General features: G+C 42.0%; 2 protein-coding genes across 3 annotated transcripts in view; one reads left to right on the plus strand and one right to left on the minus strand.

Annotated features, from left to right (window-relative positions):
* The window catches only part of LOC310856858 (transmembrane protein 263-A), a 30,798-nt gene extending 17,736 nt beyond the window's left edge, over nucleotides 1-13,062 (minus strand). For both annotated transcript variants that reach the window (XM_083762362.1, XM_083762363.1), the window contains exons 1-2: nucleotides 12,886-13,062; nucleotides 11,152-11,290 (exon numbers count right to left, since the gene is read on the minus strand). In XM_083762362.1, the coding sequence (XP_083618488.1) occupies nucleotides 11,152-11,290; nucleotides 12,886-12,891 (145 nt within the window). In that variant the 5' untranslated portion in view covers nucleotides 12,892-13,062. The remainder of the gene's footprint in view (nucleotides 1-11,151; nucleotides 11,291-12,885) is intronic.
* A 1,962-nt stretch (nucleotides 13,063-15,024) lies between these two features.
* On the plus strand, nucleotides 15,025-18,218 carry guca1g (guanylate cyclase activator 1g; the record flags this gene model as incomplete). The annotated part of the gene is made up of 4 exons (XM_083764092.1): nucleotides 15,025-15,240; nucleotides 17,074-17,223; nucleotides 17,641-17,740; nucleotides 18,100-18,218. 4 exons carry the CDS (start codon nucleotides 15,025-15,027, stop codon nucleotides 18,216-18,218), a joined length of 585 nt encoding a protein of 194 aa, XP_083620218.1.
* Between the last annotated feature and the right edge of the window lie 1,310 nt (nucleotides 18,219-19,528).

A 19,528-nucleotide genomic window follows, 5' to 3' on the forward strand; every position in this document is an offset into this window, starting at 1 on the left:
GTCAGCCATGTGACAACAACACACTAGATATATTTACCTTCCCTCAAGGCGTGAGAGAGAGGGGGCAAGTCGTCAAAGACAGGAAATCTACTGGCTGAAATGGCAATATAATGGTTTGAATCCTACGCTAGGAAGCAATCCCTCAATCTCTAACGGTTGTTATGTTGAGGCAGCATCTCGTAAACGTGTTGGTACTTGGCTGGCTATCGGAGGGGAGAAGGTTATGGCCAAAAAGGTTATCTCTAAGGTCAACCAGAGGAGTCACATTCCTTGGGAGAATGCCCATGTTTCTGAACAGAAATGTGTTGTGAGAAATTGACCAGGCTGATAATGCTCACCACTGTCCTTTCATTGAGGACGGTACAACACACTTTTTGATTGCCTGCGAGTTTGGCCTTTGTTCCTGCTCCAGCAGATACCATAGAAGAGCTCCTCATATGAAACACAGCTTTCTCAACATCGTCACAATGTGATGTGTGCAATGTCCAATTTACTTCCTTATGAGTCCTCTCCTCAGTTGCCTCTGTCTTAGCGCCAGGAAGGTGGAAGAGCAGTCTCTTGAATGTTTCACATTTTAGTCACCTAGAATGTTTTAGTGTGTTTAACCCATTCTGACCTGAGATCAGATTCATACGAGGTTTCCGCCGGACACACACTGGTCTGATGAACCCATTCTGACCTGAGATCAGATTCTAAAAATGTAAGTCGCTCTTCGATTTTTCAAAAATAGCAGACCTACAAGCTCGTATCGCGCCACTCGGTGGCGCGATATGAGCTTGTAGATCTGCTATTTTTAAATAGCTAAAGCATAACATGATGCTGACACCAAAATGGGTGCCCGGTCAGAATGGGTTAATGTTAGTTTAGTTTTAGTCGACTAAATTTCATAAGATTTTAGTCGACTAAATCTACAGTTAATTATTTTAGTTGACTAAAATGTACTTTGGCGGGCGTTGATGCCGTCGTAATGACTGCCTAATGCCTCATTTTACACTTGCTGAAAAATGTACACGAAATTTGTTGTGAGCTTGTTTTTCCATCATGCATCCAAGTGTAAAATGACTTATACTGGATGTCTGGATCTCTTGTCCACTAGTCCCTTCCTAACTTTTTAGTCTAGCATTTATCTGTTGACGAAATTGTGAAAATATTTAGTCTTAGTTATCATAGCTTATGGTATGCCAGTGACCAACCACAAGATTTTGATCCCACACATTTTTTTCACCCAGTGCCAATTGCCTAAACTGTAATCCTGGTCGTTACTCTCCCTCTGCCAACCTGGGGAGAGCCCCGAACTGAGCTCATGCTTCCTTCAATGCATGAGGAGTGAGCAGGCCGCTCCTCGTCACCTGACAGGGGGGGGGCATTTTCCTGGTAGGATGTAGCGCGTGGAAGCAACACGTTATTCCAACTCAATCAGGCGCCTCAGCTGACCAGGGGCAGGAAGCAGTATAGAGACCAGGACTACTGCATGTTCTTTGTGAGGGTACCTATCCTAGCACTGGAAGAACATGCAAACTCCACACAGAAAGGCCCTTTCACCAACCCCACCTAGGGTATGGCTATGGGCGCTGAGGAGGGAGGAGGGAGGAGAGAACACACCCCCAGCCAGCGTCCGCGGCGGTAAATGAACCCAGGAGGACCTTCTAGCTGTGAGGCGATAGCCCTACCGACTGTGCCACCGTGCCCCTCATGACTCATTTGATGCTTGTAAGTGTAATGCGTTATGGTTTCGTCCGCTCACAGTTAACGGTTTTTGTATCGAGTTGTGCTCGAAATGTACTGCAATTCTGCAAACTGTTAATAAATACATAAATCACCAATCTGCACTAATCCCATCGGCAAAGCACCGTGAAGTGGAGTTCAAGTTGAGCCCAGCTCCCCCCTCAACTGAACGTTTCTTTAGCCCCTCGTGAAACTACTTCCTCGCCAAATCCCAAAAGGACCATTTTATTTTCCATTCTGAATGGCAGCGAGCCGAATACTGTTATTGCTAATGTGTAGACCCCATAACTGAAAGTCAAAGTTCAGATGCATTATATTGCCTTTTGTTAGGCTAGATATTTGTTTTATATATTGAATTAATGTCTTTAGTTTGCCAACCTTAACCTGAAGCAAAAAGACATTCAAACTATATATATATATAGCAAATTTGTTCACACTTATCATGAGTCATGATTATCGAGCTATTCAAAATGATAAAAAAAAATGCCTTCCTAATATCGTGCAGCCTTATTATATTGAGGAGTCGGACCAATTACATGAAGAAGATGAGGTTGAAAATAGGTGAAGTGAAGTAGTCCTTTAACCCATTTTGGGGGGCGGGAACCCCTTTTGATGTTTTAAACATTATGTTATAATTTAGCTATTGAAAAATAGCAGATCTACAAGCTCATAGCGAGCCACCGAGTGGCGCGCTACGAGCTTGTAGGTCTGCTATTTTTGAAAGATTGTGAAAATGTGGCACAAGTCTTTGAATATATATTCTTTCACAGCGAACGTTTTAACTCAAATCTTTGCTTCTGCTGGTCCCTGGAACAACATAATGTTGGTCAATTACATATCAAGTCCTTGACATGAAATATTGAGCACCGCTGATACAGAAACATAGGTATTTCAGAAAACTGTCAGCATCATGTTATGCTTTAGCTATTTAAAAATAGCAGATCTACAAGCTCGTATCGCGCCACCGAGTGGCGCGATACGAGCTTGTAGGTCTGCTATTTTTGAAAAATCGAAGAGCGACTGACATTCAGGTCAGAATGGGTTCATCAGAACAGTGTGTGTCCAGTGGAAACCTCGTATGAATCTGATCTCAGGTCAGAATGCGTTAAGAGGAGATATAAAAAGAAAAGAAAACAAAAGGTGTGAGAACCAAGAGAGGAGAGAAAGCAATGAGGATGAAAAGCAGTGAAAAGACAGAAAACGAGTGATGAACGAGGAAGAACGCTCACAACAACGTGTTCTCCCTCGTTGGGTTCATTTGAACTTGTTGATCGCCACTTTGTATTGGATTTCTGAAAAAGGTTAGACTGCCTATAGTGACCTGCCCAAATAATAATAACTTCATAATTGATTAATAATCATTGTATTAACTTAACAATTTGAAGAGTGATGGCCTATTTTTTATGAAAAATAAGGTTTCATCATGCTTTCTTTACATTGCAAGCTGAGTCCTGCATGCAAGTGGAAAATTCAAACGCAGCGGCACTAATACTCACAGTTAAAACAATGTGCAATTGTGCATGTTTCAGGAAGTAATTGTGCATGTTTCAGGAAGTAATTGTGCATGTTTCAGGAAGTAATTGTGCATGTTTCAGGAAGTAATTGTGCATGTTTCAGGAAGTAATTGTGCATGTTTCAGGAAGTAATTGTGCATGTTTCAGGAAGTAATTGTGCATGTTTCAGGAAGTAATTGTGCATGTTTCAGGAAGTAATTGTGCATGTTTCAGGAAGTAATTGTGCATGTTTCAGGAAGTAATTGTGCATGTTTCAGGAAGTAATTGTGCATGTTTCAGGAAGTAATTGTGCATGTTTCAGGAAGTAATTGTGCATGTTTCAGGAAGTAATTGTGCATGTTTCAGGAAGTAATTGTGCATGTTTCAGGAAGTAATTGTGCATGTTTCAGGAAATAATTGTGCATGTTTCAGGAAGTAATTGTGCATGTTTCAGGAAATAATTGTGCATGTTTCAGGAAGTAATTGTGCATGTTTCAGGAAGTAATTGTGCATGTTTCAGGAAGTAATTGTGCATGTTTCAGGAAATAATTGTGCATGTTTCAGGAAGTAATTGTGCATGTTTCAGGAAGTAATTGTGCATGTTTCAGGAAGTAATTGTGCATGTTTCAGGAAGTAATTGTGCATGTTTCAGGAAATTACTTCCAAGGTTTAAAAAGCAGGTGCTCAATGCTTCATTTATACTCAGGGAGTCAAATTACTTTATATCTTATGTAAGATAAGAAGAAGGAAAGGGTTGTGTAGAGTAGACTTTACTAGACTAGAGTCAGACGGGGAGAAAGCTGTCTAATGAGTAATCTATCCAATATCTCCCTCTGGTGGACACTGAGCTCCACTGCATGATGTTCCACAACTAAAAGTGAATAGCTGTTGGGGCAGAAACAGGGGGGCAGTCAGACAGATATTTTGTGAAGCCACTGAGGAAATCGGGATTTCCTGAAAGTTCATATAATGGCCTGTTGTGGCGCTGTCATTGGACCCAGAAAAACCCATAGCCCCATAGAGGTCCATGTATTTGGGCCCAACTTCACCTAGACTGTATTACCTTAATAAACATGGTCATGAATACTTTCTGCTTCCAGTCACAAGTTTAAAGTCTCATTTCTAATGTCATAATATTCTTTTTGGAAAATTATGGTCTCATTTATGAAAAGAATTACCATAAAGTCGCGTATGTTCTGAGGGGCCTGGCTACCGTTACAGTCTATGATCGGGAGTCCCCTCCCACTCGAGTCAAAATAAAAACCAACAAAGTCCCGCCTCGTTGTCTGGGCCAGCCAATGGGCCAGCTGGGCCAAAACGGAGCCAGCCAATGGCCAGCTGGGCCAAAACGGATCTAGAAAGATGGCGACTTACAATACAAGGACTGACAGGCTTCATTTTACGTTCATGTTAGACCCGGAGAATGCTTTGTCCATATTTTTTACAGTCTATGGGCAGAAACCAAAGCTAAACCGGTCCTTCCTCCTATGCCCTCCTATGTCCAGCTTTGAGGGTTTGTAGGCGCATACACACACTTCCCATCCATTTCCCATCTGGGGTCCACTCAGCCCCCAAGACTTCACTCACTCACTCACACACTCACACACTCACACACTCACACACACTCACACACACACACACACACACACGCACACACACACACGCACACACACACACACACACGATTAGGATAAAATAAAATTGAAAATTTTATTTTCAATTTTATTTTATTGTATTTATATTATCCTGTATATGTCCTGTAATGTATGTCCTGTAATGTCATTCATGTCGAAAGTCATGTTTTTATGTTCTGTGTGGACCCCAGGAAGATTAGCTGCTGCTATGCACCAGCTAATGGGGATCCTAATAAAACTCTAAACTCTAAACTCTTGTGTAAACAAACATTGAAGACAAAAGTATGTAAACACAAACACTGAAGACAAAAAGTGCGGACGCAAATTGTGATTGGCCAGAATGAGATGATGTATGATGACGTATGATGATAAGTCAAGTCAAGTCACATTTATTTATAGCACATTTAACAACAGAAGTTGACCAAAACAGGTGCTTTCCATATAAAAGTTACATAAGGACCCTCATGAAATACTAAATAATAACATTAACGTAAAAGCAATACTACGTACAAGAACACTACAATAGAACAACGTCACAAGGAACAGGAGAGCGTGTAATACTACGTTTTTAACCTCTGTGTGATACTATTTACACAGAGGTTAACCCATTCTGACCTGAGATCAGATTCATACGAGGTTTCCGCCGGACACACACTGGTCCTGATGAACCCATTCTGACCTGAGATCAGATTCTAAAAATGTCAGTCGTTCTTCGATTTTTTCAAAAATAGCAGACCTACAAGCTCATATCGCGCCACTCGGTGGCGCGATATGAGCTTGTAGATCTGCTATTTTTCAATAGCTAAAGCATAACATGATGCCGACACCAAAATGGGTGCCCGGTCAGAATGGGTTAAAAACGTTCACCGACTAAAAGCTGAAGGCAATGGAGAAAAGGTGAGGATTTGAAGCTTCCGATGGTGATAAGAGTGCCCCTCACTTCACACGGGTGTGATTTTTATTATTGCTCTGAAACCTTTTTTTTTTTAAATAGTGAAAATAGCCGATCTACAAGCTCACACGCCTCTCGATGAGATTACTTTTGTGCGACACTCTGGATGATAAAGTAGGGCACCGATTTACAAAGAAAATACGTTGAGATACAAGGACAACATAATGACCTTTGAGAGCAAAGCCTAATTCATACTTTGGCACTATAGGCCTACAAATAATTGATCTTTCCAAGGAGAAACGTGATTTTTTTTGGAAATAAATCATTTTCGGTGAGTGACACCATCTTGTATCCAAGGATAAATTAGGCACAAGCTTGAAGAGAGAGACCTTGTGGGGAAAATGGTGCGCGCTACTGTTAGATTATTACATAAATGCCTAATCGCAATTATTTTAAATAATCAATCGCAATTATTTTGTCATAATCGTTTCCATGTTGAACATTTGTCATACAAAGCTGAAAATAGATCTACAAGCTTTTAAACGCCTTTTATGTAAGTATTAAAATAATGAATGTTTTTAATTTCTTTGTATATTTCAGTTATTTGTCATATCTGCCCTGTGCACTTTTTGATAACCAGACATATGTATAGTATTCTTTATTCATATGTTCCAATGCCACTAACAATGAATTCGATAATCGCAATCATTTGCGTGACAGTTAACCCATTCTGACCGGGCACCCATTTTGGTGTCAGCATCATGTTATGCTTTAGCTATTTAAAAATAGCAGATCTACAAGCTCATATCGCGCCACCGAGTGGCGCGATACGAGCTTGTAGGTCTGCTATTTTTGAAAAATCGAAGAGCGACTGACATTTCTAGAATCTGATCTCAGGTCAGAATGGGTTTATCAGACCAGTGTGTGTCCGGCGGAAACCTCGTATGAATCTGATCTCAGGTCAGAATGGGTTTAATCGTCAACTTGTAATGGTGACAGGCCTATGTGTCATTGTCAGTGATGAGTCTGGCGTTTACCACTATGTGAGTCATCGTCTGTGATGGCTCTGTCTGAACTGAACCACACAGAGCTTGGAGTAACTGCTAGTGAAGATTAGCTGGCGTGGAGGGAGGGGGGGGTTGGTTAGATCTCCTAGGGGGACACGATCTGTCGTCGTTGTTGGGCAGAGCTGAGCATCACGCAAAAGCAGCGAAGATAGCTTGCATCGCGGTGTGAGCTTGTTGTAGATAGTTCATAGGTCGGTTAGAACAGAACAGTCCGACAGGCATTTAGTCCGACAACACCGTCACTCCCGACATGTGTGGCAGGTTAAAACTAACCTGTGGTTTCCTGTGATGTTAGGTTTTTTAGGGTTGGGTTTTGGGTGCGTATATCTTTTCTACGTCCGAGCATAGACATGGTAACGGCGCCCCGCCTGCCTCCGATTGGCCTAGCGACACTGCCGGCCTTACCAGAGTTTCCTCCGAGGTGGAAGATACATGCTGGATAGTCTGCTGCGAGGTTACTCCGTAGTGGGAAATAAATATATAATACAACTACGATACAATACAAGAGAATGACAGCTTGGCACGCGCGACAGTAACTTTTATTTTTGTAGAAGAGGCAAACTAATATTGTTTATGCATAACATTATTGCACTGTAAAAAGGTCTCTTTTCCCTTGATCTTTATCTTTTTTAGTATAATGGCTTTAGTTTACTATAATTAGATTAATACACGTTAATCAACAACACTGACAAATAAATTATTCAATCATAGCAAACAATATTAGTTTGCCTCTTCTACAAACATTTAAGTTACAAGTTACTGTCGCACGTGATAGCTGCCATTCTCTTGTACTTATTTCCCTGTTTTTGCTATTTTTGAAACATTTCTAACATTTTAAGTGTTAGTTATATACGTAATTTCAACTGAGAGATGGAACTATAGCGTCACTCAACAGCTCCAATCAGATCAACGTTACCTCGTCCACGCCCCTTTAACCCATTCTGACCTGAGATCAGATTCATACAAGGTTTCCACTGGACACACACTGGTCTGATTAAACCCATTCTGACCTGAGATCAGATTAAAAAAATGTCAGTCGTTCTTCGATTTTTCAAAATTATTACTATTACTATTTTTCAATAGATAAAGCATAACATGATGCTAACACCAAAATGGGTGCCCGGTCAGAATGGGTTAAAAGCACTCCTCTCCTTCCCATCATTGTCTCCACCAGGCCGAAGGCATGGGGGGAGAGTATGTTTTGCACTCCGTCCGTCCGTGTGTCCGTGTGTCCGTCCGTCCGTGTGTGTGCCCGTGTGTGTGTCCGTGAGCAGCTAATCTCGGCCACCGTTAACCCGGTCGATGCCAAATTTTGCACACACACTCCCTGGATGCCAACGATGAACCTCTGCCCCAAACTTTCCAGAACGGCCTGTTATAGCGCCACCAGGAGGCCGCTTTGTGCAAAACAAGTTTTTGCACAGTACACCTACAGATTTTGTCCAAACATCGCGCAAATTGGTACACAGTCTCTCTAGAGCCATTCAACGAAACCGGTCTTTCAGATTTCTCAGACTACATCCTGATTGGTTAAGATTGGCTTCCAAAGTTCACAGGAGTGCTCAGTTTCAAACAAAATGCTGCAAATCATGAACACATCGCGTGATTTCCGTGAAATTGTGCACCCACATTCCCACTAGGCCGAGGACGAAATGCCACATGAACAATTTCAACTCAGCCTCAAGGTGGCGCTATAACTGGCCGAAAAGTGTTTTTACCTCTAACTGCACGGATCTGTGGATAACTTTGTATGCCAACTCCCTAGAGGCCAAGGAAAAACCTTTGCCTGGAATTCTTCACATCTGCTCATCCTGGTGGAGACCTGTGCCCAGAAGGGCACTTTTTCTAGTTCACTTGTGCTTCCGTCCAGGTACCCACCACCTCCCCGACGCCGCCCAGCAGCAGGCTCCACCAGGTCGGCCCCAGGGGGGCAGGCTTAAGAGCCCCCCTGCCTTCGCCAGGCAGGATCCGAGCCGAGGCTCCGGCCCGTCCCCACGGGGGCTCACGCCAAAGCTCCTTCACCATGTCTCCTCCTCATCATTCTGTTTATCATGCATCAGTCACCAGTTCTGTCCATTCACTCAATCCCAGCTCCATACTGTAATCAATCTATCTGCAATAAATCTCGCCTTCACCCTCCGCATTGTGTAATCTCTGTACAGTTGAAGTTGACATGGTTCATTCCGTCTGTAGGTAAAAGGTCGGTTGTAAATATTGAACCAATGAAAACGTATTAAGAGCTTGTGTAAGTTGTGACTAACTAATTATAACAATGGATCCATTTGTCAAACACATGTAAAGCAACGGGGTTTTTTTGGACATACAATACAAGGTTTCCATAGGACGGTGATGACATTTCTAGCCACAGATAATGGCTAGAAAATAAGGAGGAGCACACATAATGATGCTGTGCATATAAAACACATGATTCTTCGAATCATCCACTGTTGTTCCTGTTGTTCCCAGGAGGGATATAGGGTTGCTCGCCACAATGATTTCAGACGAATGGCCCTGACCTCAGCGTGGAGAAAGAGGACCTGGTATTATCTTACCTCAAAAACATTACACAACTAGAAAGCTTTTGCTCAGCAGAGCCAGGGGTGCAGTACCATTTCTACCAACAGCCATGAAAGCGTGGCAAGAGACTAAATTGTGCAAGATTGGCTAATAATTGACTTATTAATAATAACATATCTCAGATCAAACAGACGCCAGAGTCCTGTCTATTAGGTATAGCACCCCCATATCTCGCAAGTCTTACCGGACCCTATATAAACCGTCCCGCACGCTCAGATCAGCCAACGCATGGATATTATATATTATATTCAATAAAAACGCTGGGACAGCGCTCCACACATCCCATACAAAAACTATAGAGTATGGAATGCACTTCCCATTGCAATCAGAACTGCAGAGTGCAGACTCACTCCCAATCCTCCGCTGTAGTCTGAGAACTCACCTCTTCAGACGCCATTTTAGCCCGTATCACTTGCCATAGAACTTGCCCTAGCCTCGACGACCTTACAGGCTAATTAATTAATACAAACTAATTTAGATGTAGACATAGCACTCTATACAGTGTATTATGTATAGTTTCATTATATAGATATTCCACTGTCAGGTTCTTAGCTTATGTATGATTCTTGATGACTATTCTTTTTGGACGATTACTATTACCATGTTTTGTTCTTGCTTACTGTAAATCGCTCTAGATTCTGGCCGGGCACCCATTTTGGTGTCAGCATCATGTTATGCTTTAGCTATTTAATAGCAGATCTACAAGCTCATATCGCGCCACCGAGTGGCGCGATACGAGCTTGTAGGTCTGCTATTTTTGAAAAATCGAAGAGCGACTGACATTTCTAGAATCTGATCTCAGGTCAGAATAGGTTAATCAGACACAGTGTGTGTCCGGCGGAAACCTCGTATGAATCTGATCTCAGGTCAGAATGGGTTAAGAGTGTTAAATGCCTAAATGCCTGTCACAGTCACATCCTGACTGCCAATAGTATACCATGGGTGATCTGGGATCTGTGAGTCCTTGTCCCTTTTATGCCTATGGAGATCTTTATCTGATATGATACTTTATTGTCAGTTCAGTTGGCACTGAAATTTCTCTTGCAACCCAGCGGCCTTGTATGCAACACATATACAGTACACACAGTACCTTTGACATAACACAGAACAGAAAACAAAATGACATACATGAAGGCAAGAGCAATGTCCAGAGCTCAGTCTAGTCGGACATTGGTCCTGCCTTTATGCATGCGTTTTTCTTTTCTTTTCTGTGTTATGTCAAATGTGTGTTAGTCCTTGTCCGTTATATGACCATATAATGGAGTTGACTGATTTGTTTGTGCCCTGGCATGATGACACCTTGAGGTTAAACAGCACACTCCATATTTGGGTGTATTTGGTTATGGTTATGGCTGAGTCATGGTGACATCCGCTAACCGGGCCGGTCTGCTCGCCGGCCATCCGGCCGGTCCTCCCTTAAGCCAATTTTTAATATATAGGATAAATAAATAAAAAACAACAACACAGTCGTCAAATATATGAGAATGTAGGAATTGCTCCAGCGTGCACAAGAAATGCTGATCGCCCTAGTAGTGCCGTGCGTGAGATTAGTTAGTCGACAGACACACACTCACACAGTGCACCACAGACACACTAACACAGGGCCGAACGCATGATCTCCCGGGTGGATATTAACACTGAACTCTGCAGGAAAGACGAAAGACTGATGCGTCAATCAATCATCATCACCAGTTCACCACCATCATCGAGCCCTGACAGGGAGATGTGCGAGGAGCAGCTGTGTGTCAGTGAGTGTACCCTACCTTCTGGGGGCTCCTCTCGGAGGTATGGGGGGATCTCTCCTTCCTGCCCCTCCTCCTCCTCTGGACCGTTGTCATGGTTATTGCAGTCGACGGTAGATGATCCTCCCTCCTCTCCCAGCTCCTGCTCTGACTGAGGCACCTAGAAAGGAACAAACTCCTAATTACGTCCGTGTGGTAGGTGCTAGCTATACAATCATTAGTATAATTACGTGAATTGACTCTACACACATCTTCAGACATCAGATTCCCTATGTCCTGTCTCTTTGCACTTGTAGGTCTGCTATTTTTGAAAAATCGAAGAACGACTGACATTTTTTTTAATCTGATCTCAGGTCAGAATGGGTTAATCAGACCAGTGTGTGTCCAGTGGAAACCTCGTATATGAATCTGATCTCAGGTCAGAATGGGTTAAAATAGGCCTCTAGTAACCTTAGCAGCAGCAGCAGCTGCAGACCTGCGGTAGTGGTAGTGGTAGTACTATATTTAGGAGTAACATTAAATGGTAAAGGGTGATGCATTTATATAGCACCTCCACAGCTCCGGTACAATGTGTGCTTAAACGTTCACGCCTTCAGACATATATGGAGACGACATTGACACAGCGGTGGCTGAGACAGCCGTCACCAAGACAGGCACCAACCTGCCTATCTGGAGCCGTTAGGGATTCAGTGTCTTGATCGATGACACTTCCATGTGCCGTCAGGAAGAGCCAAGGATCGAACCGAGAACCTTTTTCCGATTCCTAGACAACCGCTCTACGACCCTCTTGATCAAATATTCTTTGATCCGTTGCTTACCCGAGTAAAGGCCAATTCATACTCATACAGTTTTGGAGGTGACCACTGAAAACTACACGCGGTGGTCACCGCTCACACAAACACATCTCTGTTTTTACTAACCACCGTTTATCACCTAAAACTGGAGTATGAATAAAATAGGCCTTGACTCACAAATCACTCATCTTAAGGGTCAGATTCCCATGCTAACTGGTTTCATTCAAAGTAAATAGGTCAATACAAAATGAAATACCGGTTTGTTGAAGGACCCCGATAGAAACAAGACAATAGGCTTTCTTGATAAGGATTTACCTTATCGTTCCACATTTGAGCCTAAATCTTGTCCTCCTTGTACGAGTCGTACTTACTATATTATAATCTTTAGAATTAATTTATGTTAGGCTTATTCTATATTGTGGCACATTTCACCAACACATATTGACTATAATTATGTCAGAAAGAAGATGCAATCTACCCAATACACTGACAATGTAAAACAACTATACAGTATAAAGTAGCCTGGTTGTTTTGCCATTGTTTAGTATATACCATAAAGAAAAGGATCACCACCTACATATATAACACTATACAGCTATAGATATTATGCAAACTGTCTGTTCCTATTAATAACACATGTACTGAATGTTCAGGTTCCCATGCTATACTTTTACAGACATCACCACCTGAGAAGATGGGGGGCAGACAAGTGGGGAACAGTATGTGCGTTTTTGGCAACAGCCTTATCAGGATTTCCGTTTAAAATACTTGAAATGCACCAACATTTCCTTTATACATTCCTACACAACTATGATAATTGAGTTGTTGCTAATGCTATATCATTATCATCACCGACGACAACAACAATAAAAGGCCAATGGCTTTATGTCTCTCTACAGCTATCGCTGCTATATGACAGTGACAAAAACAAAAATCCAGCCCCCAACCCCCCTATACTCACCTTCATTGTTTTTGCCTTTTTAAAATAAAACAAGGTGATTCTTCGCTCCCAACGCCCTGGAACGACTCGGCTCCGCTTGTCCACGATCTAAGAAAAACACGTAGATTTGAACATCAACAGCTGGATACTGTGGAGGGGGAAAGCAGTTGTTTGTTTAGTATCGCAGCTCTCTCTCAATGTTGCTGTCAAAATATAAACGGAAGTGACGACAAGGGATATTTATTTGCTATCAGTTGTAATGTCCTTTTTCAGCCACACGGCGGCAGCAGAGCGTCGCAGTGGGTTCTCTATGCAAACCTGGCTGGATCCAACTTTATAACTGTATATAGGATTATGGAATGGATTATTATGGACGCAATCTAGAATGCAACCCATGGTGCCGCAACCAGTCTGGGAAAGTATAGCTCTGGTGTCTGGTCCATAGCTCTAATGCCGTCTCGGCAGCAAGAGCAGGGCTAGGGAAAGTATAATGCTCAAGCTTTTTAACTTCTAAAGTTTAGTGCAGCTCTAGTCTACTCTAGACTGAGGGCATCTGGGGACAGTTAATTAGCTCTCTCTCTCTCTCTCTCTCTCTCTCTCTCTCTCTCTCTCTCTCTCTCTCTCTCTCTCTCTCTCTCTCTCTCTCTCTCTAGGAATAACTTAATTTCTCCTAGGAGTAATGTCAGTTGTTGATAGGAAGAACTTAATTTCTCCTAGGAAGAACTTAATTTCTCCTAGGAAGAACTTAGTTTCTCCTAGGAAGAATGTCAGTTGTTGATAGGAGTAATGTTAATTTTGACTAGGAAGAACTGAATTCAAGATATCCTGAATTACAATTTCTACTAGCAAGAATGCAGTTCTGACTAGGAGAAACATGGTTTTGGATATCTAAAACATTACAGTCAGATAGGAGGGTGGTTTGATTAAATGTTAAAACGGCTTGCCATAGGTTTGAGGTTAACTCTCAGGGTTAATTGTTGTTGTGGCGTCACAGGGTGTCAGGGAGGGGTTAAGGAGGTCTTAACATGGCTCTCTCTTTTCCCTGGTAATTCAGTCCCCGTTTTACATCACACAGATTAGAGCTGACAGCCTATAGGCTGCCCAGAGATAGTTACAGAGAAGGCTGCAGGGAGACACTTGATCGATACACTTGCAAACTCTGTAAGCTTTTCATTCATTTAAAAGGCTATTTATTAACTTTCAGATCAGACTCATGCAATTATTGGATTTATAACAAGCCCAAACTGGACCAGAATTTAACGAAGATGGCACAAGGATAACAATTAAGTACCATGATGGACTTTGGAGGAAACATACGAATACAAAATGTGGATAGAGTCCAGTCTTACAACTACTGAAGCTGTTTTATGGAAAAGGTATGAAAATGTCGCTTAACAACTTTCTTAATGCTTAATGCTTAACAGCATCCCTTGTGGATATGTCACTATATAGGCCATAATGTTCAACATATTTAAAAACAAAAACAAATCATTTCTAAATTGTCTAAATTGTTCCACAAATTCTCTTTTTTTTTTTTTTTAATAGCTGATGCTCACAACATTTGTTGTGATCTTTTGTTATATTATTGTTTTGCTCTGATAGATTTATATACGTCAGTATGGCCGATGACCTTGAAGCCGTGATAGATTCATATACGTCAGTATGGCCGATGACCTTGAAGCCGTGATAGATTGATATACGTCAGTATGGCCGATGACCTTGAAGCTGTGATAGATTGATATATGTCAGTATGGCCGATGACCTTGAAGCTTTGTGCTTCAAGTTGTTTTGTTGTTGTTTTTAACTTGAAACCCCTCTATTTTTACTATTGTAGCAAAACATCAGACTTGAGTTACAAGTGTCTGTAGTTGGACTGCTTTTTCCTCTCTACTGATTGGATAAAACTGGTATCCTGAGCTTGAAATGTAGCCTACCGGTATTTACTGTTTACAGAACAAAACAACAAAACAAAACCAATATCACTACTACCCTGATGATCAGACTGAAGCGAGAAGAAGAAGTGCATTTAGAGTGGGTGGGGTCTATGTATGGTTCTGTAGCATGCAGGCTAGTAATCACTGTCTTATCCTGGGTTAGGAACACTACAGCAGTGGATTCGTGATGGAGTGGATCTAGGCTGCGTCTTCTTGTGCTAGCATCATGGGCCAGAACCACGGTGGAGAGGAAGAGGAGGATGATGAGGACGAGGCAGTGGAGTTGAGGCAGATCCAGACGCTGTACTCAGTGTTCATCAAGAAGTGTCCCAGTGGAAATCTGCACCTCCACGAGTTCAGGAACATGTTTGGAATCCACCAATCTTCTGAAGAGGAGAGCTTATACATGGAGACTCTCTTCAAATCTTTTGATACTAATAGGGTACGAATACTTTTACTACTACTATTGCTACTACTACTATTACTACTGCTATACTTAAAGTTATATTCAGTGATTTCACTTAATTCAAATATCACTTATTTTTTTGTTTTGTTGTGATAATCCTCCCTACTATAGAGTGTGCTGGCCATATAAGGAGTTCCTCCCTGTCCCCAGTTAACCCCTGGGGGTCAAAAAACCTTAGGTTTCGTTTTTGACTCTCTATCCTGATTGGACGAAAGGCTGGGTCCCACAGCCAAAAACGAAACCTAAGGTTTTTTGAGTGAAATCACTGAATATACCTTTAAGAGAGAATACCAACATACAAATAATTGTATAACATATCCCTCACACCTAACACCAACATAATAAACTTTACAACATACCTACTGTAAGACACGTACATGTACAAAACATACACAGAGACAGAGACATACAGTTTGATATTACTGAATCGGTGTACCGTGTAAGTGTGATTGTTGCGACCACAGGTCGCAGTTTACTACGAAAACCCGCATTTCATGAAAACCTGAATTTCATGTCAGTCACACTTCAGTCAGTCCGTCAGTCACGCCTCGCGATACACTCCAAATATGGCCATCTCCAAATATGCGGATTTAGCGAGCCAGGATCATAAAGCCTGGCTGAATAGACAGCCTGGCTTTTTGTCTCAGTCTAGACCCATTCGTTGGAACACAAATGTACTGATCTTTCTTCTTCATGGGGTATTATGGCAGTTTGCATCCTTAATAGTTGCATTACTGCCCCCTTCTGTATATCTCAGTATCTTTACTAATCTATTAAAGACTTAGACTGATACAAGGACTTAAGCTTGCTGCTGTAATTAAAGAGAGAACATACTCTCAATAGTGGATAGACTGAATGATTAACTACCCCAAAAATATAGTTTACATTTTACCACTACTATTAACTTAAAACAGAATTCTTAATATTGTAAGCATAATGATATTGTCACATTGTGATATTTGGCCATAACTCCCTCCTCTGAGGGAGCTACCTTTGGGGAAGGGGGTTGTTGTCCAGACAGGGGCCAGACTGGTGAACTGTGGGTCATGGGTTCAATAGTGGGTGAAACGGATATACTCTGAGCATATTAGTATAAGACTCAGTAGGCTATATCATAATAATCTTCCCCCCTCCAGCACATGGAACTATACTGCATCATGGCTTCCTAGAGTCCCTCTGAGCTTATTAGTATAAGACTCAGTTTAATAGTCTTCCCCCCTCCAGCACTGCATCATCATGGCTTCCTAGAATCCCTCTGAGCATATTAGTATAAGACTCAGTAGGCTATATCATAATAATCTTCCCCCCTCCAGCACATGGAACTATACTGCATCATGGCTTCCTAGAGTCCCTCTGAGCATATTAGTATAAGACTCAGTTTAATAGTCTTCCCCCCTCCAGCACTGCATCATCATGGCTTCCTAGAGTCCCTCTGAGCATATTAGTATAAGACTCAGTAGGCTATATCATAATAATCTCCCCCCCTCCAGCACATGGAACTATACTGCATCATGGCTTCCTGGAGTCCCTCTGAGCTTATAAGTATAAGACTCAACATATTATAATAGTTTTCTCCCCTCCAATACATAGGACTAGCAATACTGTTTACAACAGCACACACTCACTCTCTCTCTCTCTCTGCCTTACATTTTGATACCATTAAACCCTGGGTACTGAAGCTAATCTTGCAAATCGTTAGATATGCGGTAACCTCTGTGTAGTGCATATCTTTTTGTCTAACTATATATGTGTTGTAGTAAAAATACTGTACTGAGCAACAGTGCTAACACGATGATAATATTCCTACAGGACAATGTGATAGACTTCATGGAATTTGTTGCTGCAGTCCACCTGGTTCTAAGGGGAACGGTTGAGGAAAGGTTGAAGTGGACCTTTAAAATTTACGACCGAGATGGGAACGGAAAACTGGACAGAAACGAAGTCAAACGCATCATCAGGGTGAGACTGGAAACTGCCAGTAGAAGACAACATGCACACCTCCTGCACAAACTTCTATAGTATATATAGTAAGACAATCATACAGTGAAATATGTGCTTAAAATAAATACAACTGAGCCCGTCATTACATGGTAGTAAGTCCACAGCTGTGTTGGAGGTTTAGGTATATCCAGGAAAACACGCACGCACAAACACACGTACGTGCACACACACACACGCACACGCACACACACACACACACACACACACACACACACACACACACACACACACACACACACACACGTGCGTGTGTCAATGTTAACTCCATAGACACAAACTAACAAAGTACAAAAATCACTGCTGTAATTGACAGCTGTGGATACATAATTAGTGCTGAATAAGTGCTGAATGTCACTTGATTTTCTTATGTTTCAGATACTCTGCAAGATTAAAAAGATCGACCGTAATTTAGAAGGAATGTCACCAAATGACATCTGTGACAGAATATTTGAGCTGGTAGATCGAAACAAAGATGGTGAGTCTATTTTCCTTCCACTGTCAGGGGCTGCCATAGCTAAATGGTACTAGAGCCCACCTGGGAAGCTAAAGGTCCCAGGTTCGATTTCCAGCACTGGGGTTTGTGTCAAGGTGTCCCGACTCCCCGTGCAAGACAGTTAAACCCTAACTGGAAACTAAAATCACGTATACCACCTGGTTTATCGCACTGCATTAAAGAACTGCAGTCATGCTCCTGTATTGAGACTAATACTGGTCTTTTGTTTGTTAGTAGTTTGTTTGTTTTACTAAACCACCTTTTGATATTGATGGGATTGCATTGATGGAACCAATTCATGTAAAAAATAAATATATTAATATTTATCATTCCCGTTTTAGGTCAGATTACACTTGAAGAGTTTACCGAGGCAGCCCAGAAGGATAGCTGGATCTTGGACTTTATGAAGCTAGACGTCAACGCCAGCAGGTGGTTCAAACGGCACTTCAAAGAGTCGTGAAACAGAGAGTTCATCAGTGGCATTGTGGTTAAAGACTATTGCCTGAAAAACTACTACACATTTGCCTTTCACTACTAACCCTGTCCCTAACCCAAATCCTATTGATTGATTGAAAACGAAAGCACAACCCACTACAAAAAACTGCTACTGTGGACGACACCACGATAAAGCATTACACTTGTTTACAACAGGGTCCACCATTTTCAATTCACACGGAAGTCATGTATAGTCGGAATGGCTGGTGCGTCTGAATGGCTGCCACTCTGTCCCCGGATTACACAGGGCTGGTTATAGTTAGAAGAAAGTGGATTATGACTAGGAGTGAGGACCCCTTGCTATTGGACATAAGGTCGAGGCTGACATGGTCCCGTGGTATTGGACAGAAGAGGGGACAGGATACTCGGCTCTTGGACAGAAGATGGGGACAGGATACTCTGCTGTTGGACAGGAGAGTGGACAGGTGTGGACAGACTGCAGCTTCACAGTCTGATACTGCTTTCTCACATCTGGAAGCGATGGTCGCTTTATTCTTTATTGAAAACAGTCCAGTTTGCAGTCCAAGTGGAAAGTCTGATTGAACTCTTGACTGAAGACGGATGCTATTGATCCCTGAACAGATCTCCAGTCTCATACATTCTACTTATTTGCCTTGTCGTTTGATGTCGCAGAGAGGTTATATCCTCTCCTCTGACCTATAGGAGCATCTTGCGTGCTCATGTATTGCGGCTATTGCCTAATCTTAATTTATGGCAAAATCAAAACAGCTCAATGTACACGGGAGGCTGGATTTATTACAGGGTAAAGAGGGCGAGTTTGATTTAGTCTACAACAGGAGGAGGCGAAGGGGAAGACATTTCAGTTGCCCTCAAGTCTCAAGTCACAATTCACTACTGGGGTACAGCATTAGAGATGAGCCACGTTATAGAGTCACAGCAGATTAATGACGGCAGATACGTTATTTTATACAGATTTGCAAGAAGAGGCCAAAGAACAATATGCGACAAGAGGATACAAACAGCTCAAAGACACAAATATGACCATATTCAATAACACAACGGTTTCTTTGTCCCATACTGATCAATATAGAGCATGCTTAAAGTGAATGGCACATCGAGTGGCAATTAGCAACAAGCAAAGTGAGTTTAACATTGTTTAATGCAATCAGATATGACTTTTCTGTGTGGATCTATGGGCTGTCAAGGCCAGAAAGTAGTTTTTAGCCACTCAGTAGGCGTTCCTGCATAACTTCCTGGTTTGATGATGTCACCCTCTAGAGACCAAATAGCCAAACACGGCTACTATGTTGCTTT

The sequence above is a fragment of the Protomyctophum parallelum genome (assembly GCF_964188405.1).
Source record: "Protomyctophum parallelum genome assembly, chromosome: 4".
Classification (NCBI taxonomy): domain Eukaryota; kingdom Metazoa; phylum Chordata; class Actinopteri; order Myctophiformes; family Myctophidae; genus Protomyctophum; species Protomyctophum parallelum.